General features: G+C 47.7%; 2 protein-coding genes across 8 annotated transcripts in view; both read left to right on the top strand.

Moving 5' to 3' along the window:
• Positions 1 to 16467, top strand: part of IFT52 (intraflagellar transport 52) — a 36675-nt gene extending 20208 nt beyond the window's left edge. For 5 of the 6 annotated variants that reach the window (XM_059037817.2, XM_059037818.2, XM_059037819.2 and 2 more), the window contains 5 exons: positions 3309 to 3463; positions 7563 to 7650; positions 8652 to 8760; positions 11540 to 11685; positions 13413 to 13687. In XM_059037817.2, the coding sequence (XP_058893800.1) occupies positions 3309 to 3463; positions 7563 to 7650; positions 8652 to 8760; positions 11540 to 11685; positions 13413 to 13460 (546 nt within the window). In that variant the 3' untranslated portion in view covers positions 13461 to 13687. Of the gene's footprint in view, positions 1 to 3308; positions 3464 to 7562; positions 7651 to 8651; positions 8761 to 11539; positions 11686 to 13412; positions 13688 to 16267 lie in introns of those variants that run through there. The other variant, XM_067013386.1, reaches the window with a different exon arrangement.
• A 2060-nt stretch (positions 16468 to 18527) lies between these two features.
• Positions 18528 to 27432, top strand: part of MYBL2 (MYB proto-oncogene like 2) — a 36547-nt gene continuing 27642 nt past the window's right edge. Inside the window, exons 1-2 of one of the 2 annotated variants that reach the window (XR_010836568.1) lie at positions 18528 to 19301; positions 19455 to 20210. The gene's annotated coding sequence lies outside the window, so the exon portion shown is untranslated. Of the gene's footprint in view, positions 19302 to 19454; positions 20211 to 27432 lie in introns of those variants that run through there. The other variant, XM_067013385.1, reaches the window with a different exon arrangement.

Raw genomic sequence — 27432 nt, 5'->3', positions numbered from 1 at the left:
GTATATCACATACTTCCACATAAATCATCCTTTGTAAACCTCACCACAGCCCTGGGAGGTAGATGGTCTTACTCTCATTTTACAGATGAGGAAACTGAAATGCTGCAGGATTGTAATATGCCCAAAGAGCAAGCAATTACAGAGCTGGGACTCAAACCCAGGTCTCCTAATTCAAAGTCTACTCGTTCTTCCTTTAGATCTGTGTTTCTTAACCTCTGAAATGTCAGGAAAATGATTTCTTGGCAATGGGTAGCAGGAGGTGAGCAGAGGCCATCAGAAATGGCTGCCCGCTGGCTGCTTCAGCCCTCAGCTGAGGACTGACTTCGCTGGGAAACCCAGGGACTGACTAGGGTTAGCAAACGCGAGAGCCCTATGTCTAAAATACTCCCTTACAGGGAAACATTAAGTGTGGAGCTATTTTGCTTAAATTTCTCCTGAAAAGTGATGTTCGTCCCAAAAACAGAAGAATTGGGGTACAGCCAGGAATTCGCTTTTCAGGTCTCACAGGACCCAACTCTGAGTGGACGGCATCTTTGACAGCCGCCAATCCTACTTAGAGTGTCGTGGATTGAGGGAAGCAGCGCTAAGAGGTGCTGCATCTGCCCCTGTCCTGTGTGGCCACTTTGCTCCTGCTAAGTTTCTGTCATTCCTGTTTTCTAGCTGAGGAAACTGAAGTAAGTAAATTCTTCAAGGTCCCCACTTAGATTAATACCTGCTCAAGCCATTCTATTTTTTTTTTTTTTTTTTTTTTTTTGTGATACGCGGGCCTCTCACTGTTGTGGCCTCTCCCGTTGCGGAGCACAGGCTCCGGACACGCAGGCTCAGCGGCCATGGCTCACGGGCCCAGCCGCTCCGCGGCATGTGGGATCTTCCCGGACCGGGGCACGAACCCGTGTTCCCTGCATCGGCAGGCGGTCTCTCAACCACTGCGCCACCAGGGAAGCCCTCAAGCCATTCTTAACACCCACTTCAGGCTGATTCCGGAGCCTGAGCCTTTTCTACTGCTCTGTTGTTCACACTCCACCACGTGTGGCACTGGGCTGGTTCCAAAGGGAAGCATCAGTAGAAACCAGAGGAGGGGAGTGTTGTTAAGGCCTTTCTCTAAAACCGTGCAGTTTCATATATCATCCAGTTATGAGACCTGGTGAAAAACATTCTTTGTATCGTAAGGCTTTGGAAAGTAAAACACTGGACCCAGTAACATTGTACAGTAAGAAATTCTGAAAATCTAAACTTGCTGTGATTTCAGATCACATCTTACTATGTTGGAATGGGTTTCAAACCCAGACAATAGCTCAGTTTCAAATGATATTTAATAAAATAATAGTTTGATAAAGAGCTGAAGGAATTTACATAACAAGTTTTAACCTCAGAATCTGCCAGGAAGTCATGAAAACCAGTGGTCTTCGGAGCACTCTTTTTATTCTTATTTATTTATTTATTTATTTGAACATCTTTATTGGAGTATAATTGTTTTACAATGGTGTGTCAGTTTCTGCCTTATAACAAAGTGAATCAGCTATACATATATCCCCATATCTCCTCCCTCTTGCGTCTCCCTCCCATCCTCCCTATTCCACCCCTCTAGGTGGTTCCAAAGCACCAAGCTGATCTCCCTGGGGAGCACTCTTTTTATGTTTCTGTCTGGACATCTAAGGCCTTGCTACTTGTCTGAACTAGGATTTTGTAGCAGGCTTCTGTGCGGAGCTAAGAATCAGCCACGGGACCTTTGGGATTGCTGGGCCCGTACTTATCTCTGTGCCGTGACCTGGGTGTATGTTCTGCCATAGTCAGCGCCCTTGTTAACTGCTCTCACCTTCATCCCTGTCCTATTAGAGGGCTGAAGCCTCTACAACAGCCAAATAGTGCTGGGAAGGGCATTTATTTGTTGATGCTTCTCCCTTGTTTCTTGTCTAAAAAAAAAGTTTGAGAATTGGGGGAGTTTTCGACGCTTGGGATATAGGGAAAAGTGAGCCTGTTTGTCTTGACGTCTCATTGCCGTCACTCTCAGGCACGTTTCCTCAAGTGCTGGCTCTGGAGAATGTGTAACAGTATGTTGTGGGTGACTTCAGAGACCAGTCTTTAAAACTATCACCAAGTTGGCCTTGTTAGAAGTCAAGGCTAAATGCATTTCAAAGGGAAATTGGAATACACAAACTCCCGGTTGCCAGCATGCATTTATTTAAACTTAAATTTATTGCTCGACTAGGTAATGCCTTCACATAGTTTGGAATTCAAAGGCATACACGATGAACAGTCTTCCTTCTGTCTTTGCCCAGCCACTTGGTTCCCCTCCCCGGTGACAGCAGTCTTAGCAGTTTCTTGTATGTTCTTCCAGAGATATTTTATATAGAGATAAGCAAATATGCATATGTGTATGCTCTCCTTCCCCCTTGTTTTACCCAAATGGTGCTATGTACGCTTTGTATATACACTGTCTAGCACCTTGCTTTTTACAATTACCAGTATGTCTTGGAGGTTTTTCCATGCTTATTCATAAAGAGCTTTCTTTTGATTGTTTTTTGAAAACTGAATTTTCCGTTATTTGTACTGTGGTATATTTAACCAGTCTCCTATTGATGGTCATTTAGGTTTTCCTGGTCTTTTACTGTTACCAACAGACAGCACATATCATCATTAAGGGTTCTCAGCAGTGCTGCAGGCATGTCCTCGGCTAGGTGAGAAGGGCTGGGGTCTAGTGTCCAAGGAGGGGTTGTCTGTGTTGGGGTCACAGGTGGTTCGTACACAGGACAGGAGAGAAAGCAGAGTATATGGCCAGATGCTAGTGGGTGGAGAGAGGAGAGATGTTGAAATGGGAGCTTGTGGACTTTCTTTTATGATTGTGTCTGTTTTCTCACTGATGTAGAAGGTCATCAGCTAAAATTAAGAGATAGAAAATCATATCAGATGGTTGAAGTGACAGAAGGAAAGTGTTGCCTACAAGAATGGGAAAAGGGAATGAACTTGAGAATTTAATTGATGGCTGAGCCCTCAAGATCAGTGTGTAATGAAAAGGAGACCAGTCAGCAGCGTTGTGCGCTCTTCTCCAGCCATATTCAGCTGTGTGTGGAGCAGCATGAATCATTGCAGAGCTGGGTTTTGTCAGCGCTGGGGATTACCCAGGTGACCTTTGTCCTTCTTTCCACCGAGAGTGGCTTATTTAAGCTTTAGTTGCCAGTGATCACGGACAGTGAGATGTCTTAGCAAGAGAGTAGAAATATTGCAGATTTTGGCCTGAGGCGCTGGAGACCAGGCAGAGTAAATTCTTGCCCCTGCTGTGCTGAAAGGAACCCTCTTGTGGCTTTCAGATTTCCGACTACATGATGCTCCCCGACACGGCCATCCTGTCCGAGCGGCTGCGAGTGTGTCTCCAGGAGGGCGATGAGAACCCTCGGGACTTCACCACCCTCTTCGACCTGTCCATTTACCAGCTGGATACCACTTCCCTCCCCAAGGTCATCAAGTCAGTACCTCGGCTCTCTCAGCTGCCCTGCACTCCATCAAGTGTTCGGTTTGAAAACACTAGCCTGGGGCCGGGAGTCAGGGGCACGGCAAGCGCGGCGTGCAGAACGTGTTCTCGGACCTGTGACGAGGTTGGCCGAGACAGCTGGGAGTTTGGGGTGGGGCTTGTTAGCAGAGGAAACTGCCAGCAGTTGTCAGTTCCTGCTGTGTTCCAGGCTCTGTATTGGACATTTAGAGAAACCACCTTGTTCCGGTTTGCCCAGGACATTCCTGGTCTGAGCACAGAGAGTCCCACGTCCCAGAGACGCCCCTCAGTAAACCAAGGTGGGCAGTCACCCGGTAAGCACGCCACACTGTGCCTTCATTTAATACTTTCAGTGGTCCTCTGAGTTACCTGCCTCACTTCCAGCTGAGGAAACTGAGGTTTAGAGAGGGAAAGGCTTCTCCCACGGTGGGACCAGGGATCTCAAGCCAGGCCTGAGTGTCTTTCAGGCCAGTCCTTGACTCTGTTTCATGCCGGCTTTGTTGGTGCTGTTCTGCATCCCTAACAACAGGGGCAGGGCAGGGACTAACACTTTTGAGCAGCTCTGGCCTGGCACAGGATCTGCATCTGGATAAACCAAAGTCTGAAGGCACAGCAACAGACGATTGTCTAACGTCCTGGCCCTGTACTTATGTTCAAGATCATCAAGCACTCATAGAGCTCTGACTGTGCTGAGCCCCGTACCTAAAGTGTATGGTTTTATGGAGGAGACAGATAAAAGCTGTGATGCAAGGTTAATCTAATGCTAAATGTGAAATGTAAAACTGGAGGCCATGGCATAATGAGGAAAGAGAATTCGATTCTGACTGGGGTGAGCAGGGAAGGCTTTAAGAAAGAGGGGCCGTTTTAGCCAGGCATTGAGGATTTCAAAAAACATTTCTGGGTGACTTGTGTCTGCTTGGCCCTCTGATGGTTGGTGCACTTTAAGGGGTGAGAGGATTTCAGGAGATGGTTTGGGGTGTTGGGAGAGAACATTCTGCAGGGAGGTTGCTTTCTGAGCAAAGGCAGGGTATGTCCAGGCAAGGAAGTTCATTACTAGTTGTCATTTGAACTGCATTTAGCCTAACAAGTACCATGTTAATTTTTTTATGTACGTTGCTTTGTCATGTAAGAATCATAATAGTTATTATCCCTGTTTTACATATGAGAACACTGAGGCACAGAGAAGATAAGTGAGTTGCACCTGAATTTGAATCCAGCCAATCTTAACCCTGAACCTGGGAAGAAATTATCTGGAGATTTATTACTGTAGGAAGTTAGAGAGTCTCTAAAAAAGAGAACACCACTGACACCCCCAGAGCTGCCAGGGCATCTCTGTCACCCCCTCACCACCTGCAGCCTGCAGGTGACAGCCAGGTTGTAAATCCTGGCTGCACATTTGGCTCTTCGTTTGCTTGGTTTTGAGCTCCGATGTTCTCCTTATAACTCAGGGCTTTTCTTAGAATAACAGAAGTTCCATCAGGCTGCTCCACTGGCTGCTTCCAGTCCAGCCGGCTTCTGCTGTTTTGACTTGCTTCTCTCCTGATGCAGGTGGACCAGGCCATCACGACCGTTCTTCAGTGTTGAATGAGAGATTAATTGGAACCGTCTGCTGTTTTAGTGTCGGCAGAGTCAGGTGGTGGATGTTTCAGAGGCTTGGACGGCTCCTTTAATTGTATTTGTCTTTCATACCACAGCAAAGAGCAGGAGTTACTGGTTTACAAGTTTCTGTGTGGAGCTCTTAGGTATTTTTATTCACATGTAACAACTTTTGAATGCAGTTTCTCTTTTTGAGTAAAAATTGCATTCGTCATTAAATATTTACGTCAGCTGTAGGGTACTGCTCTGAAGTGACTTCATTTTTCCAGCCAGTCTTTATTGATGCCTGTGGGGGTGTGAGGTAGAGACAAAGAGTGTGGCGTCCCTGCCCTCAGAGTTCATGGTGGGACGGAGAGTGAGACATGGGCGGTGAAAATGCACCACCAAAGGTCAGGCCAGAGTATTCTGGAATATAGAGCAGCCCCATTTCACAGATTTGTGTATAGCGATGGCATTTTTTTCTTCCCCTTTTCCCATATTGCTCATCTTTCTGAATTAGGTTTTGCTTTTGCTTTTAAGATCACCTTCTCCACCCATTCCCCACCCCCATTAAGTACATGTTGGCTACTAGTAGGAGGAAGATTTGGGCAGGTGGTGAGCCGAGTGGAGAAAGGGAAGACTTAATGGAATTTATTTTATTACTTGCACAGGGCTTCAGCACAGTCAGCTCTACCTGGGGACAGAAAACAGAATATCGTGGCTAGAATGACCAAGGCCAGGACTCGGCATCAGGGTTCTTTGTGTGTGGCTACTAGGACCTTTAGCTTAGAACTGCCTCTAATTCTGCCATCTGGGTAGACTGAGTCGCGGGGCTTCTGGTTGGCAGGGATTAGCCAGGTCTGAGTTCTCATCTTGCCTTTGTTGCTTCCTAAGCACATGACCTTGGGGAGCTGCTTCAACTCTGTACCTCTGTCTCCTCTTCTGTAAGAGACTACGCCCACCGTCCAGGGCTGCTTTGAGGATTACATTAAATAAGTGCCTCGCACAGGGTCAGGCACAGCACGTGGCATGTGGTAGATGCTCAAGAAAAGTTATTTCTCTTCTCCCCGTGGGGATCATCTGCTCATTGCTAGAAAGACGCTCCCCAAGCATCTGGGACTAGTGGAGGTGGTGACGGCATAAGCTCAGCTAGCCGTCTTTCTGCGGTCATAGACCTGTCTCCTTTCTGAAAGCACCCCTACAGAGAAACGGTCGTGAACTTTGTCCACACCCCTTGGCATTTGCTTGCTTAGATGAATTTTGAAAGGCCACAAATGAGCACACAATTTTTTTTTTTTTTTTGCATTACACGGGCCTCTCACTGTTGTGGCCTCTCCCGTTGCGGAGCACAGGCTCCGGACGCGCAGGCCCAGCGGCCATGGCTCATGGGCCTAGCCGCTTCGCGGCATGTGGGATCTTCCCGGACCGGGGCACGAACCCGTGTCCCCTGCATCGGCAGGTGGATTCTCAACCACTGCGCCATCAGGGAAGCCCCCCCCCCCCCCCCGGCCGAGCACACAATTTAAGTTGGGTGAGTGAGTATATTTTAATTTGCCTCATTACCAGAGGAGGTCACAGAGCTTGTACAATCTATACCCCGATGCAAAAGGTCAAATTAAGACTTGGGAGAACGGAGGCAAAGAGGTAGCCGCAATAAAAAAACGACCATGGGGGAAGGTCAGCCCTTGACTCCATTAACTCCTTCGTGCCGTTCTCACTCCGCCACAGCTGCTCTGGATGCCCTGCTGTTCCGTGAAAATGTCTCGCTCCCCTTTCCCGCTTCTCCTTGCTCTGGCCTCTGCCTGGGATGCCTCTGAGGGAGACTGCCTGACCTGCCCCTCCCCTGACTCAGGGCTGCTCTGGCAAAGCCCCACTCCCTGCCCCTTCCCTGTCTCTGTCTCTCTCTCCTGATATGCTTTTCTTTCTAATGCTTATTAATCCCTGGCATCTTGGCTTTTGTTTATTGTGTGTCTCTCTTCCGCTAGAGAGGGCCTGCCTTGGTCTCTTTTTTCCCCTGCTGCTGTACTCCTGGCAGATAAAACTGTCTGGTACACAGTAGGTGTTCAGTAGATGTTTGTGGAGTGAATGAGCACACAGAAGTGCATATCCTGTGGATCTGTTCAGTCACTAGAAGCAGACGTCAGATTTGACTCCTCCTGTCTCTTGATGGTGAAAACAAATAAGGAAACACAGTGAGTTACAAGATTCACAGTGTCCAGTGGGTAAAAATTAAAAGCCTATTTAGGAGAAGCCCGATAGGAAACTTGAATGAACTTTCCCTTTCAGTTCTCAATACAGTCACGCTGTCTGTTGCAGTAGAGAAGATTCCTGAAAGGATCATTACATTACATGTAACAATACATTTTGTGTGATTTTTATTTTTTTTGCCAAAGTGCTGGGCCTCCTGATCGTTGGAGACGAGCACCGTGAGACCAATTAGACGTGCTTTGCAGCAGTGTCTCATCTTGATTCCTGCTCTTTTATCTTCTTCTTAACACAGGGCTCACGAACAGCTACACGTGAAACGTGAACCTCTCCAGCTCATCCAGCCTCAGTTTGAGACGCCGCTGCCAGCCCTTCAGCCAGCAGTGAGTGGGTGTGTTGGGGGCATCCTTCCGCAGAGCCCCGCTGTTTGCCCCTCCCTTACCAGCTGGCCTCGTGTGGGGCTGGCCTCCTCATGGGGTCATGTTTCTCAGGCTCGAAACATGCATAGAGACCAAACCTGTTAGTCTTCTACAGGGACTTCCCTTTGGTGTAGTTCCCAACTGAGGAATCACGGGTGTGGACCTCTCTGGCTGTTAAACGTTTTCTATCTTGTGGGCTTTCAGGGCATATATGAGAATACCTGGCTGAAAAGGAGGAAGAGCTTTGAGCTAGAAAGCTTTGAGCTCTCCAGGCAACAGGCACTCAGATTCACAGCACAGTTCTAAGAGCCCAGGGGACAGTCCTGTGTCTATAGGTTATTTTTCAACATTCCAGTCCAGCGTGAGCTCCACTTGCCTTCAAAATTGTCTTATCCCACCACATTCTGGAATGTTATGAGCCAGTTGACTTCACCTTGGTAACCTGAAAATCGGCCACAGTGGAAGTGTTTACAAAACAGGAAATGACAAATGCTACAGATCAGGCCTCTTGTTTTGAGTGATAGCTCAACATTTATCAGCACACCACTGCTACATACCTGCGAATTCTGGCTATAAGTTCAGCACTTCCTACATTAATCTACGTCTGTTTCCCCGATTTCTGTCCCTGAAGAACTCATCATCAGATGAGAAACAACTCATGCAATCAGATGTTCAACACAAATTTGCACAAAACACAAATAAGCTGGATGAGCCCCAAGCTGTGTGTCCCTGCATGAGTTAATGGGCGCTGGTACATCAGCTTGGCGACTTTGGCCGTGTGCTTGGAGCTGGTTCTGCTGGGTTGCTTGCACTGGGCCGCCATCTTGCTCGCTGTGGTCTCATGGGTTAGGGCGGAAGGAGGTGATGGGTGCTGGGCGGTTTGTCGTCTCATTTTCCTTATGTCTCATCACCGTCAGTTATGGCTTTGGATGTACTCTTTCATGAAAGACCTTATTGCCTTTTAGGTTTTCCCTCCTAGTTTCAGGGAATTATCACCCCCTCCACTGGAGCTGTTTGACTTAGATGAGACTTTCTCCTCTGAGAAGGCCCGGCTTGCTCAGATCACCAATAAGTGTGAGTGTGGTCAAATTCTTGTTTGTTTTCTTTTGTGAGTTTTATTAAATTGTGAATTTCTGAGATTTGCTGTAAAAGAAAGCTTAGAGTTTGTTTAGGGAGAACAGAATATGAATGGAAGTATAAAAGCACAATTTTTGTTTATTTCATGGGAATGATGTGGCTTGTTTCCCTAGGGGGTCAGTTAGCTCAGTGAGCTAGAGCATGGTGCCAAGCAGAGGCCAGGGTCTCAGCTTTACTTCCTGTGTGTCTTTAGTTCTGACCTGTTGGGTGACCCCAGGATGAATTGTGACTCTGGCTGCCTCTTAGCAAATCTAGGCCATTGGTCACAGGAGCCATTGAATAAAAAAATTCAGTCAGGGCCAAGAGAATTACAGAGACTTCAAATTGGAAGGGATTCTAAAGAGAGTCAAGTGTGCCCACCCTGACCCGTGGGTGAGGAAATGAGGCTCCGGGCCGCACAGCTGCAGGGTGAGTGGTGCTCCTGACTCTCGGTCCCATGCTCCCCCTGACATGCCCTTCTCCAGCACAGCAGGTAGGCCTGCACACATGGACTCAGAGGCAGAAAATTGAGGCAGTGACCCCACTCCTGGGAATCTAACCTAGGGAGATAAATGAAGGTACACAGATGACTACGACATTACTTATTAAAAAATAAAATACAATTGGGAATAGCCTTAGTGTTCACTCACAGGGAAATGGTAGTAAACTGCACCACATTCAATCAGTGGGACAATATGTAGTCATTATAAAAGAGGGTTACAAAGGCCAGGGGGTGACACTGAGATTCCTAAATGAAGAAAGCAAGATATAAAACTGTACTTAGAGTAGGATCCCAACTATGTGAACATCTATATGTGCTCGAAGACCAGAAAGGAATGTGCAAAAATGAAAATAGTTCAATGTCAGACACCTTTACTGCATCTCTGTTCCGTGCCAGGCACTGTGGTAGGTGCTAGGCAATCAGAAATTAGCAAGACCTAGTAATTAGTCTAGTGGGAATAATAGACCTGTGAAGGATCAGACCGTTTGACCCTGTGTTTCTGTTTCTAGCGGTTTATCCTGCAGAAATCCTAGTAGAAATGAATAACAGAAAAGATATAGAAATATTAATTGTAGCATTCAAAAAATAGACAACAGTCTAATAGTCCATCAGTAGGAGAATTGGTTAAAAAAAATATGAGACAAAGTAGAATATTATACATCTGTTAAAAGAAAGATGTGGGGCTTCCCTGGTGGCGCAGTGGTTGAGAATCCGCCTGCCGATGCAGGGGACGCGGGTTCGTGCCCCGGTCCGGGAAGATCCCACATGCCGCGGAGCAGCTGGGCCCGTGAGCCATGGCCGCTGAGCCTGCGCGTCCGGAGCCTGTGCTCCGCAACGGGAGAGGCCACGGCAGTGAGAGGCCCACATACCACAAAAAAAAAAAAAAAAAAAAAAAAAAAAAAGAAAGATGTGGAGCATAAGCTTTGACATGGAATGTCCACATTACATCGTTAAATGATGACGGCAACTTACAGAACTATTATAGTTTGATCCCGTTTTTTTTACACATATGTAGACTTGTAGGCATACATGGCGGTAATTACCCTAGGTAATTGGTGGTATTGGTGGGGGTAGAGCTAGAGTGAGAGATCATTTCTATCATAACTTTAAAAATGCAAATCAGGGCTTCTCTGGTGGCGCAGTGGTTGAGAATCCGCCTGCCGATGCAGGGGACACGGGTTCGTGCCCCGGTCCGGGAAGATCCCACATGCCGCGGAGCGGCTGGCCCCGTGAGCCATGGCCGTTGAGCCTGCGCGTCCGGAACCTGTGCTCCGCAATGGGAGAGGCCACAACAGTGAGAGGCCCGCGTACCGCAAAAAAAAAAAAAAAAAAATGCAAATCAGAGGGGAAGAAAAGAAATTACAGTGTAGTATAAGTAGGGCAGTAATGGCTGTCCATCCTTGATACAGGGCTGGGGATGGTTACACAGAGAATTATGGATGATTTTTTCTTTCTTTTATTTCCTAATATTGCTGTAGTAAATGCTATTTAAAATACCCCTGGGGGGGCTTCCCTGGTGGCGCAGTGGTTGAGAGTCCGCCTGCCGATGCAGGGGACACGGGTTCATGCCCCAGTCTGGGAGGATCCCACGTGCCGCGGAGCAGCTGGGCCCGTGACCCATGGGCACTGAGCCTGCGCGTCCGGAGCCGGTGCTCCACAGCGGGAGAGGCCACAGCAGTGAGAGGCCCACATATCACACACACAAAAATAATAATAAAATAAAATACCCCTGGGACTTCCCTGGCAATAAAGTGGTTAAGACCGCACGCTTCCACTGCTGGGGGCGCGGGTTCTATCCCTGGTCAGGGAACTGAGATCCTGCAAGCTGCATGATGCGGCCAAAAAACTTTTTTAAAATAAAATAAATAAAATAAAATACCCATATGTCCTTCACATAATGATCCTTGAGGTAATCAGAATGGTAATTTGATTCCCGCTGGTTGCTCCTGTTCTTTGTAATGTAGGAATGCCAGATCTGGTAATAGCCAGCCAGAACCTGGCTAGCTTTATTCTAATTAGGAGTGTCACACTTTTGTCCTAATTTACAAAAACAGCACATCAGATATCTCTACAGTTAGTTTGTCACTGTTTAAGTCCTTTGATCACATTACCCAAGGGAGAGGTGAGTGATCTTGAGAGATGTAGGAACCTGACAGGGATACCCAAACCACAGTAAGTCTGTACTTGGGGAAGGGCAGAGTCAAGGGTGAATCTAACTGCCCCAACTGTGCTTAGGTACTGAAGAAGACCTGGAATTCTACATCAGGAAGTGTGGTGACATCCTTGGAGTCACCAATAAACTACCAAAGGACCAGCAAGATGCCAAACATATCCTCGAGCACATCTTCTTCCAAGTGGTGGAATTCAAGAAATTGAACCAGGTACAGAACCCAGAAGGCCCACTCAAGTGAGAGTCCTTCCAGTGGTGATATCATCCATAAACTGGACTTCTCATGTTCCATGCCATTCATTCATTCATTCTGCAGGCATTTCACTATCTACTAGGTGAACAAAACAGACGATGTTCCCTGCACTTATGGGACGTATATCTAGCTGAAGGAGACAGTAAACAATAAACATAATATATAAGTAAATCACATAGGATGCTAGGAGATGATAAGTACTATTAAAAAGTAGAGCAGGGCTTCCCTGGTGGCGCAGTGGTTGAGAGTCCGCCTGCTGATGCAGGGGACACGGGTTCGTGCCCCGGTCCGGGAAGATCCCACATGCCCTGGAGCAGCTGGACCCGTGAGCCATGGCCGCTGAGCCTGCGTGTCCGGAGCCTGTTTTCCGCAGCGGGAGAGGCCACAACAGTGAGAGGCCCACGTACCACAAAAAAAAAAAAAAGTAGAGCAGGGTCAGAGGGATCAGCGTGCTGAATGTTGTGGTATTAAATAGGGTGGTCAGGATAGGCCACACGACAAAGCTGACATGGGAGCAGAGACTTGAAGGTGTTGAGGGAGTAGTTGGCCATGGAGATAGCTGGGGGACAAGTGTCCCAGGCAGAGAGAAGACCTGTGCAGAGTCCCTGAGGCTGGGCTCTGCCTGGCGTGTTTGAGGGACAGCAGAAATGCCTGTGTGGCTGGAGATAACTGAACCAAGGATGGAACAGCAGGACATGAGGTCAGCACCTTATGTTAGAAATCATCTCGCCCAGGGCTGAGGACCAAGAACTTAAAAATTACGCCTGGCCTTCATCTTGCCTATCCCTGGACAGGATTTCTAAAATTAAATGTCCAACCAAGATTGGTAAATGGGCATTCATTTATATACTACTGATGAGAGAATAAGCCGGTTCCACTTTTATGGAGATATTTTTTATAATATCGTTCAGAAGCCCTAAATATATATATGTATACCTTTGACCCAGCAATTCTAATGCTTAGAATTTGTCTTAATAATATAATCCTGGGATTTCCTTGGTGGTCCAGTGGTTAAGACTCCACACTTCCACTGCAGGGGGCACAGATTCATTCCCTCGGCGGGGAACTAAGATCCTGCATGCCATGTGGCATGGCCAAAATATATATATATATTCCTGTGGGGCTGGCTCTGCTGTGTACTCATACTATAATATACGCGTCATATGTGCCAGCTTGGTGCTAGATGTCAGGGCTGTGGCAGTGAATGCAGTCGTTGCTGTCTGCCTGAGCTACGTGCAGTGAGCGAGACAGGAACATCTGGGCAATTAGAGTGCTCTGAGATTGGTACCAGGAAAGCAACTCAGAGGCAAGGTATTGGTATACTTGGCTCAGCACTGAAATGTGGGATGGGGGCCAGGTAGATTCCCAACAGTACTTACCTTGGTGGCGAGGCAGGGTCAGGCCCCTAAGGCCAAGGTAAGAAGTCTGGTGTGGTGTCTGCATCAGTACCTTCAAATGTATTTGCTCCCCACTCATCATGGTGGGTGGTGGGCCGTGGTCAAACCCTGTCCTGGTCGTGAAAACTTAATCCTTGGGCTGGACTTAGCCTTAAAGCCCAGAGATTACCTATGTGTTCCAATTAATGATGATTTAGAATCTCTAATCAAAGTCCAAAACAACAAAGAGTTCACATTTCAGGTTTTGAACTGAAATTCTAAAATTCTATGTCTTATTCCCTCATCTAGGAACATGATATTGATCCAAGTGAAACGGCATTCCAGAACAATTTCTGAAGAGGACCAAGCCTCTTCAAGCATTTTCTGCCTCCTGATTCTCTCTTTATAAACTCTTTTTGAATTGCCCCTCAATTCTTTATCAAAATTGTCTATACAGTCTTTCTTCTATGAGCTGTGGAAGGTCTGTGCATCTTCATAGTGCCCAGAGAGGGATAACATTTCTAACTTCTGTAAGATATGTTCCATTTTTTAAATTAAATCTGTTTGAATCTGTACTTTTATAATTTATGCATCAGTCTTTCATTGAAGTCTTTTCTTTCGACTCCAGTTCTAGATTTGAGTCTGTTTTATCAGAAGCATAAATAACTCTCAAGCTTATGAATACTGTACAGCTTTTGGACTAGCTCAGAAGGATAGAAAACAAACTTAACCCACAGTCTGTTTGCCCCACTGTACCTAATGAAAAAGGTAAAACAGTTGATAGGTATCTTCCTTACATAGTTCACTCACTCCTTCATCTCCCAGCTGCACACAGGCACAACCATGTGGAGGCTGTTGCCTTCACCCACACCTTGTCCCTCTCCTCTGAGCTCCTGAACCGCTCAGTTCTGTCATCGTTTTAGGTTATAATGCAGGGCACAAACGTGATCATCTGTCCCAAGGACAATGGGAGAGACTGTACCTGCTTGAATGGAGCAGTTGATTTGGAAATGCACAGCATTTGTGCATTGTGCAAATGTACTGGATACACTGGGAACCAGCTTTGGGGAAAGCCTGAAAACCAGACAGAAGGTTGCAGAACCACTGCCAGTGTAAGGGATATGGTGCAATGGGAGTAGCTTAGCTGGTGGGTTCTGTAAAGATAGAACTTTGGAAGGAAGGCTGTTAGGGGGAGTGTCATATAACTCCAAGAGGAAGTAACGAGAGCGCGGATTTAAGATGCTGTTGTAGGAAAGGTGGCATTCTGAAATAGATTTGGTCTGGGCGTTAGAGGTCAGGTTGGCAAGATTTTGAGCCTGATTGCCTGGGACAGTGGTGGAGTTTTTGGAAGATGGGGATTCTGAAGGGTGAGCTGTTTCAGAGCATAAGAACCAGTTGAGACAATGGCAATTCGTTCAAGTGGTAATAACCAGTAAATAGCTAGAAATACCTGAGGCTTAGGAAAGGTGTCCAGTCTCAAGATCTGAGTTGTTCACATGGAGTTGATAATTGAAGCCAGGAAAATAGTCTGTCGAGGAATTAACATGTTTGGAAATTCATTTTTAAAAATTTTTATTGGAGTATAGTTGCTTTACAGTGTTGTGTTAGTTTCTGCTATACAGCCAAGTGAATAGTTATACGTATACATATATCTCCTCTTTTTTAGATTTCCTTCCCATTTAGGTCACACAGAACATTCAGTAGAGTTCCGTGTGCTATATAGTAGGTTCTTATTATCTATTTTATACATTTTTGGAAATTTAAAACCTTGAGGAGAAAGGCTCAAGTCACATCCTGAATTTCAAATGATTTATTCATGTTAAGGCTCTGTAGGCTTCCATTCTCTCACACTGAAGCCCTAGTGCAAGGCTTATTCAGAATAGCCAAGCCAGAACACAGTGTTAGGGATGGGGGAGGCCACTTTGCTCAAAGGGCAGAACCTGGGGGCCAGCTGAGAATAAGCAGCTGTGGAACAGCAGGGAGTGTCATGGAAATGTATTTGGAATACATCCCAAAAATGTGCTCAACAATTACCTCCCATCCCATGTGCTCTTCTCTTAACACTGTGGTTTTGGTTCTCCTGCCATTGAGAGGTGAGGTCTCTGTTCCCTCCCTTTCAATCTGGCACTACGTTACTGACACTGACTTCTGAGGCTAGGTCATAAAAGGCTGTACAGCTTCTGCCTGGTTCACTTGGGGCACTCGGAGCCTCTGTACAAGTCTGCGGCCACCTGGATAGGCTACGTGGATATGCCATGTATAGATGTTCTGGCCAACAGCCAGAGGTCCCAACCTATACGAGCGTCACCTGCTAAACACGTGACTGAAGAGGACTCCAAACATGAAGTCACCCCTAGTTTTCTGAGAGACAAGCTGTCCCTGCTCTGACCTTCCTGAATTCCTGACCCACAGAATCTAGCAACATAATAAAATGGCAGTTTTAAGCCATTAATTTGGAGTAAACTGTTATGCAGCAATAGATAACTACAATTTTATTTTTTATTGAGGTAACATTGGTGTATAACATTGTTATGTTTCATGTGTACATTACATTTCTACTCTATTTCTTACAGTGTGCTCACCAGCAAAAATTTAGTTTCCATCTGTCACCACACAGTTGATCCCTTTGATCCATTTAACCCTCCCCCTGCCTCTTCCCCTCCGGTAACCACTACTCTGTTCTTTGTATCTATGTGTTCATACCTACAATTTTTTTATCTTTTTATAAATTTACTTATTTATTTTTGGCTGCGTTGGGTCTTCATTGCCGTGCGTGGGCTTTTCGTTGCGGCGAGCGGAGGCTGCTCTTTGTTGTGGTACACGGGCTTCTCATTGCAGTGGTTTCTCGTTGCAAAACACGGGCTCTAGGTGCGTGGGCTCAGTAGTTGTGGCGCGCGGGCTCAGTAGCTGTGGCGCGCAGGCTTAGTTGCTCCGCGGCATGTAGCATCTTCCCGGACCAGGGCTCAAATCGGTGTCCCCTGCATTGGCAGGCGGATTCTTAACCACTGCGCCACCAGAGAAGTCCCATACCTAAATTTTAGAAGGAACTTTTTGGATCTGAATCTAATCCAACTTCACTTTCCAACTGGGACACAGAGGACTAGGGAAACCTAGATCCAGAGGAGCACTGCCTGCCTGCTAACCTGGAGCTTCTCCCCCCACAGTCCTGACTCGAGAAGGTTCCTTGGAGGAAGCAAGGCCTGTCCTGCCATGCGTCAACTGCCTTTTCCCCTTCGTCTATGGGTGACTTGTGGCAAGGATGTATGTTTTTCCCCAACTTCTTATGAAAAACTTGAAACATACAGAAAAGTGGTAAGAAGAGTACAATAAACACCAGTACCCACCACCTACTTTCAAAAGTTAACATATTGCCATATATACTTTATGTGTGTATAATTTTTCTTACCGAATATCTGAAATTAAATTTCAGACATTATAATACTTTATCCCTTAATATACATCATTGTATAACTACAATACACCATTATCATATCTAATATTTAATATTTATTCAGATGTCTCCCAACTGTCCCCAAAATGTTTTATAGATGTTTCTTCAAGCCAGGATCCAGTCAAGTTTCACATATTGGATTTGTCTCTTTAGTTTCTTTAAATCCAATACAGTCTCCCTACCTCTTTCTTTTGTTCCTTTTTCTTTCCTTTTTTTTAAAAATGACATTGACTTTTTGAAGAGACTAAATTAGGTGTCCCACATTCTAGATTTATCTGATGTCTAAACTTGTCTCTTTATCCCCTTTATTTTCTGCATACTGGAAGTTAGACATAAAAGGCTAGCTTTGAATTAAACATTTTTGGCAAGAATATCTTATAGGTGATGCTATGTATAATGTCAGATTGGTCCACTATTAGTGAAGTTAAGTCTAAACAATTGGTTAAGATAACGAGCAGGGCTGTGGTTTTTTTTGTTTTTTTTTTTTTTTTTTTTTTTTGTTTTGTTTTTTTGCGGCACGCAGGCCTCTCATTGCTGTGGCCTCTCCCGTTGCAGAGCACAGCCTCCGGACGCGCAGGCCCAGCGGCCATGGCCCACGGGCCCAGACGCTCCGCGGCACGCGGAATCCTCCCAGACTGGGGCACGAACCCGCGTCCCCTGCATCGGCAGGCAGACTCCCAACCACTACACCACCAGGGAAGCCCCAGGGCTGTTTTTAAATTCAAACATGAGCCCTTTATCCCAGATGCTGTTCACCTATGTGCACATACTTTTTCTGGCACATAAGCTAGAGATGAAAAAGTTAACTGACTCGAACAAGCGTTTCAACTTCACTCTTTAAAAAAAAACCACACACATACACACAAAACAACAATAAAGTGATAGTACCAGTCCTAGCAGGTAGCAGCGGAAAAAAAAAAACTGTTGGAGACTTTGTTGAACTCAAAAAAATCTCTCATCAGATAAATGTTGGTATCAAAACGAAGAGGAGGGGGCTTCCCTAGTGGTGCAGTGGTTAAGAATCCTTCTGCCAATGCAAAGGACACGGGTTTGATCCCTGGCCCGGGAAGATCCCACATGACGTGGAGCAACTAAGCCCGTGCGCCACAACTACTGAGCCTGAGCTCTAGAGCCTGCAAGCCACAATTACTGAGCCCATGTGCCACAAGTACTGAAGCCTGCATGCCTAGAGCCCGTCGTGCTCCGCAACAAGAGAAGCCACAACAATAAGAAGCCCCCGCTTGCCGCAACTAGAGAAAGCCCGCGGTCAGCAATGAAGACCCAACACAGCCACAAGTAAAGATGGATAAATAAATAAATAAATAAATTTATTTATTTTTTAAAAAAACGAAGAGGAGGGACTTCCCTGGTGGCCCAGTAGTAGAGAATCCACCTTGCAACGCAGGGAACGCCAGTTCGATCCCTGGCCTGGGGAACTAAGATTCCACATGCCACAGGGCAACTAAACCCACGGGCCATAACTACTGAGCTCTCACACCTCAACTAGAGAGCCCGCGTGCCACAAATTACAGAGCCCATGCTCTCTGGAGCCTGCACGCCACAACTAGAGAGAAAACCCGCACTTCCCAACTAGAGAGAAGCCTGCGGGCCGCAACGAAGAGCCGGTGTGCCAAAACTAAGACCCTATGCAGCCAAAAATAAATAATAAGTAAATAAATCTTAAAAAAACACAAACGAAGAGGTGATAACATAATGACGGTCTCTCCTCCCCCAAGAGCACGGAGGAAAACTTGGAGTATCGCAGATCCACTGTGTGGCTTTTGCTAAGTTACTTCTTATTCATAAAATCATATATGAGAGGTTTTCAAACTCTCCCGTAAAAGGTCCTAGAGCGCTACGTATGCCTTAAGGAAATTTAAATTTTTTTGATTTAAAAAATTTTAGGTAATACGTAAGCACGGCGCCAAAGGATGTTGAAAGAGAATTTCACCCTCTTAAGCCATTCAGTTCCTCTTTCTGCAACCAATGTTATTAAGTTCTTCCGCTGCCTTCAAGAGACAGGAAGAAATATATTCTTTAAAAAGAGTAATAAATCTTGCTTATACCAAATTTTAACACGAAGCCCACTAATGTTTCCTCCTAGGGTTGCGCTCCTGCAGCTCACAATACGAGAGAGAAATTAACCTCGTAAGAGTTGCTGACGGTGACATACAGCGTGAAGGAAACTTGCAGTGTCAGGGGCTTGTGCAGGGCTTGTTGAGCCACACGGCGAGTCTGGGACGGCCTGAGGTAGAAGGGGGTCAACCGGGCTCCGGGCCGTGACCGCCATAGTGTCGGAGGCCGGCGACGTACCTGCCCTGCTCCCTCCCCTCCCCTGGGCCTTTCACCCGTCCTCTCACGATCAGGCTCCCGGGGAGTATGGCTCAGAGGGCGCGGGGCCGGCGGGGTCACCGGGCGAGACCGCGTCGCGGGGAAAGTCTGCGGGAGCTCCACCGCCCAGAAGCCGGGCTCCAACCTGACCCCCAAGCCCGCGCCCTATAGTGACGTCAGGCGGTGCGACTCCCGCGATGCCTCGCGCGGAGCCTGGGCCGGAGCGCGCGCCTGGAAGTGGGCCCGCTGTGGGCGGGTGCGCGGGCCCAGCGGTCAGACGGCCTCGGATCTTCGGCCTTTATTCACTAGTTGGACCCCTCGAAACAGGTCACGTCTCTTGTACCTGGTCACTGTGGGCGGCGAGAGACTGCTAGGTGGACTCCAAGGCCTGATTTTCCCTCTCCATCTTCACAGAGGTGGGTGATGTTATCTTCAAGTGCGGCGGCGGGGCCTGGCCGGGCTGGGCCGTGCAGGTGGTTTCCACCCGCCTCTGGACTAGGCCTTGGTGTCCGTCGTTCGTTCCCTCCCTGAATTTGTGCCCTAACTCCTTAATCCGCGACTTCTTGCAGCTTGATTGCTGAACTGCAAGTGGCCATGTTACAAAAGGAAGAACTAAGTGTTTGTGAAAGCTGATGCCCCTGAAGGCCCAGGATAAGAAGTCAGAGGTGTGGGCTGGACGTGGTTGTGTATTAAAGCAGTCCAGGATCCTGGCTCTTCTCTTGGAGTCTCATCCCCCTCAATCAGGAATGCAAGAGACCCCGATTGACCAGGGATGGAACCCGTGTCCCGTGAAGTGGAAGTGCAGGTCCTAACCACTGGACCGCCAGTGAATTCCCAGAAGGTTTCTAAGAGACCAAATTCTCACCCTTTGCGATTGCATAAATGAGGACACAGCTGGGGCGGGCATGAGTCTGGACAAGCCCACGTAGGGTTGATTGCTCTGTTCTGTGGTCAGTGACCCCACACTTCTCCCAGTGATTGAAGAGGGACCCCTAGAGTCATGCAAATGGAACATATCCATCACTCCCCCAGAACTTCCTCGTGTCCCTTTGTCATCCCTTCTCTACAACCATTGTCACTTTAGATTGGTTCTGTCACTGGTTTGCAATTTCTGGAGTCGTGTGTAAATGGAATCACACAGTGTGTACTCTTTGTCTTCTTTCAGCATAATTATTTTGAGATTCACATTGTATAAGTAATTCCTTTTTATTGTCAGAGTGGATATATTTGTTTTATATCTATAATTTGTTTATCCAGTTACCTGTTGATGGACATTTGGGGTGTTTCCAGTTAGGGGCTATTACAAATAAAAGTATATAAAAGGCTCTGTGTGAACATGTGTATTCATTTTTCTTGGCTCCATATAGCTGGGTCATATGGTAGGTGTATATGTTTTTAAGAAACTGCTGAGCTGTTTCCAAAGTGGTTGTACACTTTCACATTCCACCAGCAGTATTTGAGAAGTCTGATTAATCCCCATCTTCAACATTTGACGTGATTAGTCTTTTTAGTCAGCGATTGTAATAGGTGTGTAAATCTCATTGTGGTTTTAAATTTGCATTTCCCAAATGAAATAGTATTGAGCATCTTTTCGTGTGCTTTGCCACTGGATATATTTTGAAGGTAGAGTGTGAAGGTAGAGCCAATAGGATTTGCAGATGGGTCAGATAAATGATGTGAGAGAAGAATTAAAAATGACTTCAACTCAACTCTACTCAGTGCCTCTGTGGTGACCTAAATGGGAAGGAAATCTAAAAAGTGGATATATGTATAACTGATTCATTTTGCTGTACAGCAAAAACTACTCCAATAAAAATTTTTTTTTAAAGTAAAAAAAAAATGTGACTTCAACTCTGGGCAGGCTGAGTACTTCCTAATATTTCTTTCCTTGATATGCACTGGCTTTTCCCTCTGGCCACCTTGCAAATTCCTAAATCACCCAACTTTGACGAGCGTTCAGTGACCCCTTTGGTTGATACCCACAGCCCCTGCCTTTATCTTCACCCTGATAGATCTAATTTTCTGTTTACTCATTGTCTCTCCTATTAGCTGGTGAGGTTCTAGAGAGTATGGATGTTGGATTGTCTCCTCATGACTAGCTCCTGGTGCAGCCCAGCCTCAATCATTTCGACATATTTTCACAAACTGTACTCTCAATTTACATTTCAAAGTATGGGTGCTTTGCTTCAAGCCATCTGCATACTAGCTGTGTGATCATGGCAACTTAACACCTGTGTACCTCAGTGTCCTTATCTTTAGAATGGGGAGCTTATTGACTGATACCTGCCTCTCATAGTGATGAGCATTAAATGGAAAATGAAGGCAAAGCTCTTAGTATGGTGCCTGGCCCATGGTGTCTTACCCAGTAAAATCCAGCTATTATTTTCTGACCTGAATATTTTGCAGGTCCTTTGCTGGAAGTCAAATATAGGTGCTTTGCAAATAGTTATTCATAAAATCTCAATCTTTTGAGAAGTGGGCGAGGAAATTTCTCTGTTGAGGTCTGATTTCTTGAATCAGTTAATTGAATTGCTTCCCTGCACTGGGATCCACCCTGTTGAAAGTTTCCCATTTCCACTGCTGGTCCTGGACCTCTCATGCCTCTGGCCACTTACCTGCTGCCATGACTCTGTCCTCTACACTGATGCCCTTGGGGGTGAGGCAGAAGTATCTTTTTTAAAAAAACGTTTTTCTTTTTTTCCGGCCGCATGGTGTGCCTTGTGGGATCTCAGTTCCCTTCAGGGATTGAACCTGAGCCCTCGGCATTGAGAGCGCAGTCTTTTTTTAAAAAAATAATACATTCATTTATTTATTTTTGGCTGTGTTGGGTCTTCGTTTTTGTGCGAGGGCTTTCTCTAGTTGCAGCAAGCGGGGGCCACTCTTCATCGCAGTGCGCGGGCCTCACTATCGCGGCCTCTCTTGTTGCGGGGCACAGGCTCCAGACGCGCAGGCTCAGTAGTTGTGGCTCACGGGCCTAGTTGCTCCGCGGCATGTGGGATCTTCCCAGACCAGGGCTTGAACCCGTGTCCCCTGCATTGGCAGGCAGATTCTCAACCACTGCGCCACCAGGGAAGCCCGAGAGCGCAGTCTTAACCACTGGACCGCCAGGGAATTCCTTGGGCAGAAATATCTGAAAAACATTTCTTTGTTTCAAAATCTCTTTTGATGGTCCTTATAAGACACAATCGAAACTCTAGCATTCCAAGTTCCCCCAGTTTTGTGCCTTCCTAACAACTCTCCAGCCCAAATGTTAGCTTTAACATTTCATTCGTTCAATTAAAAATGTGTAAGACCCCTTCTGTGAGTACCTGCCAGGAGCCAAACATTATGGTCAACATCTGAAGCTGAAATGTGAATGTGGGGCTGTCTGCTGTTGAGAGAGCAGTAAAATTATGGGCAGAGGAAGTACGGTGGTGGGAGGACAAGGGTGAAAAGGGAGGTGCTCAGTAAGTGGAGGGGAAGATGCCAGGCAGAGGGACACGTGATCCTACTTATTATTTATTTGTCATCAGTCGTGTTTGTTTTGTGTCCAGGCTGATGCTGCATCCCGAGCATTTAATAGATTTGATGCTGTCTTCCCAAGACGGGGGCAGGCCCTGGGTCTGGAACCTGGGGTGGGGCCAACTGTGGAATAACCAAATGACTGAAGCCTCCCTGTCCAAGGAGGGCATGTGCAGGAAAAGATTCCTGGTAGAGCGCAGTCTGTATGTTATCAGTCCTGAGCCCAGGGACCACTCCCAGCTGTGGCTGCACCCAGGACACTTGGAGTCTTCTCTGCAGGGGTATCTGTTGGCATGATGATAACTGGAGAAGATGCACTTGTGCCGATAACCAGATTCCATCTGGTACCAGGGTGACCTCCCTGCTCTCTGACTCGAAGCAGCACTGACTCCAGGCTTCTTAGACTCTGATATGGACAAAGAACATCACCCGCCACTTCAGTAAACAAAGTATGTTGTGGCCATCAAGCCAGCAGCCACTGCAGCCACCCCTGATGGTGCGCCCTGAGAGGATTCAGGATGGAGAAAAATAGGATACTGGCCCTAGATAGTTAAGGTATGTATCAAACAAGTAATTTCAATAAGCTCAGACTCCTGCATCTTCCCACACATAGAAGAGTGCTAAATTAATTAACTTAAGATGCCTGGTTTTCTTTAATTAGCAGTAATCTTTTGATGTTCCAACTACTTGGGGTTTTTTGGTTCTTGTTATTGCAAAAAATACCATATATCCTGGCTCCTCCCTTACCTCTTCGGAACAGTCCCTCAGCTATCTGAGATGCTATATCCCAGGCCTAAGTCCTCAGTAATACTGCTGAATAAAACATAATTCTCAACTTCTAGCTTGTGCATTCTTTTTCAGTCGATAAGTGTATTGGTCAACTTGCTAGCAACTGGAGACAGCTGCTCCCTGTCTCTTGCCTTGGGCAAATACCTTGCCTGAGCTGGCAGGTCCTGTTTCTCTCCTGAAATGGGACTAATAATCCATGTGAGAGAGTGTGCTGTGTGCAAAGCAGCTTCCTAGACCTCAAAGGAAAAGCATGAGAGCAGCTGAAGAGTTATAATAATAACAACAAAAAGTAATATAAGTGCTCATTATGTACCAGAGATTGTTCTCAGTGGTTTACATATATAAGTTTATTCAATCCTAAAACCATCCCACAAAGTAGGTACCAGTGTAGTGATTAATAGCATATACTCTGGAACTAGACAGCCCAGGCTTGAATCCCTTCTTTGCCATTTACTAGCAGTGTGACCTGGGGGGAGGCCTGTGTCTCAGTGTCCCCATCTGCCAAAAGAAGAGAATACTAATACTACCTCATAGGGTTGCTATGAGGATTAAATTAATTAAAATGTATAAAGCATACAGAACAGTGGCTGGCACATAGTAAAAGCTGTCTAAGTCTTTGATAAATCTCATTTTTACAGATGAGAAAACTGAGGCACAGAGAAGTAATTTGCCTATGATCACATAACTAGTAAATTATGGAGCTAGGAATCAAACCCTAAGAAGTCTGGCTTCAGAGCCTACACTCTTAAATATTATGCCCTAGCAATGAAAAGGGGATGTCCACATGAATTACTTCATGAGGGAAGTGGGTGGGGGAAGCTCTGAATTAATTGATGTGGAAGCTTCTAGCAAGTATAATAAGGTGTCAGAGTTCCTTCTGTTGTGGTAAGTGAAGTTTGCAGCAGTGGGCTGGACTGTCCCCAGGTGGCCAGAAGTTTCTGGAAGAGGGGTCTGAGGCATAAGCAGGACCTAAGAGGCTGAGGTTTAAGCCCAACTCCCCAGGCTCCTGTCTCATAATTCATTTACCCCCCTTTCAGCACCCTGTCTTGGATGTGGGATGACACTCAGGAGGTACTTGGTAAATGGCAACTTAAAATGGAAAATCCTTGCTAAGCCTCTAGGAGTTTAAGCATGTGGTAAACTGAATTCAGTGCAACAGTTGAATTCTGGGCCCTGGGGATGCTGGTGTGAATTGAGGGGCCCCTTGGACCTTAGCAAGCCCATAGTTCAAATGGGGAGACGCAGAAGTCAACAAGCAGTTTGTGGGCCATGGACTCTAAGGATAAACAGGAACTAGTCGGGTGGCGAGTAAAGGCCAGGAGGCTAGCGAGTTCCCTTTGGCTGGCGGCAGGGGGTGGGAGTGGGGCGGTGATCTGGCAGAATCCTATAAATACGTGATAACAGAGTATTTTACCCTGAGGGAGAGGACCTAGATTTTAAGTTCTGGAGAGTCAAGATCAGGTTTGCATTCTAGGAGGCTCTCTTTTGGCTGCCAGCAGTCAAGCTGAGGAGCTGGAGCCATTGAATTCGAGGCTGGAAAGGAAGCAGGGAGATGGTTTCAAGGCACAGACCCGGTCTAGGTGGGGGTGAGGGGGCCGCTTTGGGGTGGGGCTGTAGGGACGCAGGAAAGGCTTGGACTAGAGCTGGCCCTTTTGCACAGGGTTTCCCCGGCCTAACTTTCCCATCCTTGCGGCTCACTCCCTTTCCTCAGTCTTTCCTCCAGGGCCGCCTCGATCACTCTTGGCTCGAGCCAGGCCTCAGTCACCTGGCTGCCTGTTCTGAGCCACACCCACGCCCTCCCTGCCCTGGGGCTTCAGGGGTCTGCGCAGGTGCGGTGTTCTTCGGCTCTCCGGCCCCGCCCCCGCGCACGCCCCGCCCGCTGGCCCCGCCCCGCGCACGCCAGTCAGCCCGCGCAGCAGGCCCGGGCGGCGCCGACGCGCTTGGCGGGAGATAGAAAAGTGCTTCTGTGCGCGCCGGCGGCTACCGCAGCCCCTGCGAGCAGCGGCGGGACCTGCGGCCACGCTGACGCTTCGCAGCGCGGCCCCGGGGCCCGGAGCGGCCGGAGCAGCCCTCACCCTGACCCCGGCCCGGCTCCCGCTCCGGGCTCAGCCGGCGGGCGGGCGAGCGCGGCGCGGCCCGGGCCGGGGGGATGTCTCGGCGGACACGCGGGTGAGAGGAGCCGGGAGGCTAAGGGCCCTTCCCCCCTCCCCGACCTTCCCCTCATCCCCGACCTCTGCCCCCACCCTCGCCGTGGCCCTTCTGAGCCGGGCGGGGGTGAGGTCCTCAGGAAACTCAGTGTCCTGTGTCGCCCGACGCGGGGGGTGCGCGCGAAGCCGGGGGGCTCTCGGGGGCCCCTCGCTAGGCTCCCTGGGCCTTGGAGCTGGGGCGGGCGGGTCTCCTGGGACCCGGGCCAAGCCCTGCATGATGTCATTTTGTCTCCCGCCTAATTGCGGGGTGGGGGTGGGACGGCGGTGTCAGCTGGAAGGGGCTTTACCCGGGGGGGGGCGACCCCTGGAGAAGGAAAGTGATTTTACAAATCACGGCGAGCGGGCGGCCAAAGCCTGGGAGACTCTTGTCGTTCAAGCCTTTTGGGGTTCAGATTTGCCGGTGGGCATTTCTTAACATTCGGGGAAACAACCCCAAGCTCCCTCCCCCGACCTAGGAAGGATGCGGGTGTGTGTGACTTTTTGGTCCCCAACCACCTGGGTTGCGGACCCCAGCTCGTTTTCGTTTCGGAGACGTGTCTTCCTATTCCACATGAGGGGTTTGGGGCAGCTGAGGTTGAAGGCGAGGGGAAGAGAGACTGATGTGTATCGAGACCGCTCTGTGCTAGCAGCCCCTGGGGTGGAGGCAGGAACTGCGGTCTCCATCTTACTTAACTCGCCAGAGAATGAGTAGCAGAGTCAAGCCAGGAACCATGTCTTATGGGCTCCAGGTCCGTATCTTAGACCTGTGCACCCGGTGCCTGAGCTCTGGGCTTTTCAGCCAGTCTGGGAGTCACGGAGGACAATGGGATTCTGCCCTGTTCCCTCCCTGGATTCATGCAGCCCAGATAACTTCAAACCCCACTTCAGATGGTGTTTGCCTTCTCAGGCCCAGCATATAGACCTGAGAAGCAATCGTTGCTGGCTTTCCGTAGAATTCCTTTCAGCAAGGAAGCATCTGATCCCTGGGCAGTGGTCAGGCTCAGGGTATATCTTCCTCAGGCCACAATTTCTCAGGGCAGCTCCAATTCCCAAGGGTTGTTCTGGGCAGGGAATTGTCAGGCCCTGGATTTCTGGTTCAGGAAGTGTTAACTCCAGGCAACAACCAAGGCCCGAGACAAACCCCAGGTCTTCTGCTACTTCTCCCCTGGGGCTCATTGGAGGACCCCCCACCGCCTAGGTGAGGGATGAGTTCTGTACCTTGGAACAGCATTCAGTTTGATGCCTGGCCACTCGCTGTAACTCTCCTCTGCACCAGTGCCCTACTTCCTGCTCAGCTTCTGACTCACCCTATCTGGAGCAGAGCCCAGCACATGAAAGGGCATAGAAAGGGTGTGTTGGACCTCCATGTGGTTGCCACTACTGACTTAGCTGCTGCTTTTCCAGCTGGGATTACGCGATGAGGACTGGAAGGTGCCGGTTGGAGCCTGGCTTAGTGGAATTGGCAGGTGGCATAACCCCTGTGAGCCTCAATGTTCACATCTATTAAATGGGGATAATGAGAATGCATGTGAAGTAGACAGTCATCATCGTGTTGGTGATAGAAGTATATTACCTCACAGAATTCTCCCTGCCTTCTGAGCTGCTCTCCCCATTAAATAGAGTATTTTGGAGCACCAGAGTGTTCACACAGAAACAGTCTCTTCCTTGAAGGAACATTTGCTGAGCTTCTGTCAGAAGCTGGGTGCTGGAGAACCAAAGGTAGTTTCTGTCAAAACGGAGTCTGGGGGCAGTTGATGTTAAAGCCAGCTTCCTTCTGTTTTTAGCATCTTGTAGAGTTTTTTTGCCTCCTACTTTGTGATATTGGAGGACCCCATTAATTGGGTTGGGAATGACAAGACAGGGCTGAATTCCAGCTCCTCTTGTGACTGGTATATTGCTGGGTTTAGAAATCCGTCTGTCCCTTCCTTTCCTAATTCTAAAAAGTTTACTTATATTAGCATTTCTTATCGACTAAGCGGCAGCAGTTTTGCATGTTTATTCATTCCTATATCCAGCCATTCCCGGAGCAAACATTTCTTAAGGCATTTTGGTGCTACCCCCCCAAAGGCCC

This window comes from Kogia breviceps, chromosome 14 (genome assembly GCF_026419965.1).
Source record: "Kogia breviceps isolate mKogBre1 chromosome 14, mKogBre1 haplotype 1, whole genome shotgun sequence".
Classification (NCBI taxonomy): Eukaryota; Metazoa; Chordata; class Mammalia; order Artiodactyla; family Physeteridae; genus Kogia; species Kogia breviceps.
The sequence above is the reverse complement of the archived record's forward strand: the minus strand, read 5'-3'. Positions and strand labels throughout refer to the sequence as shown.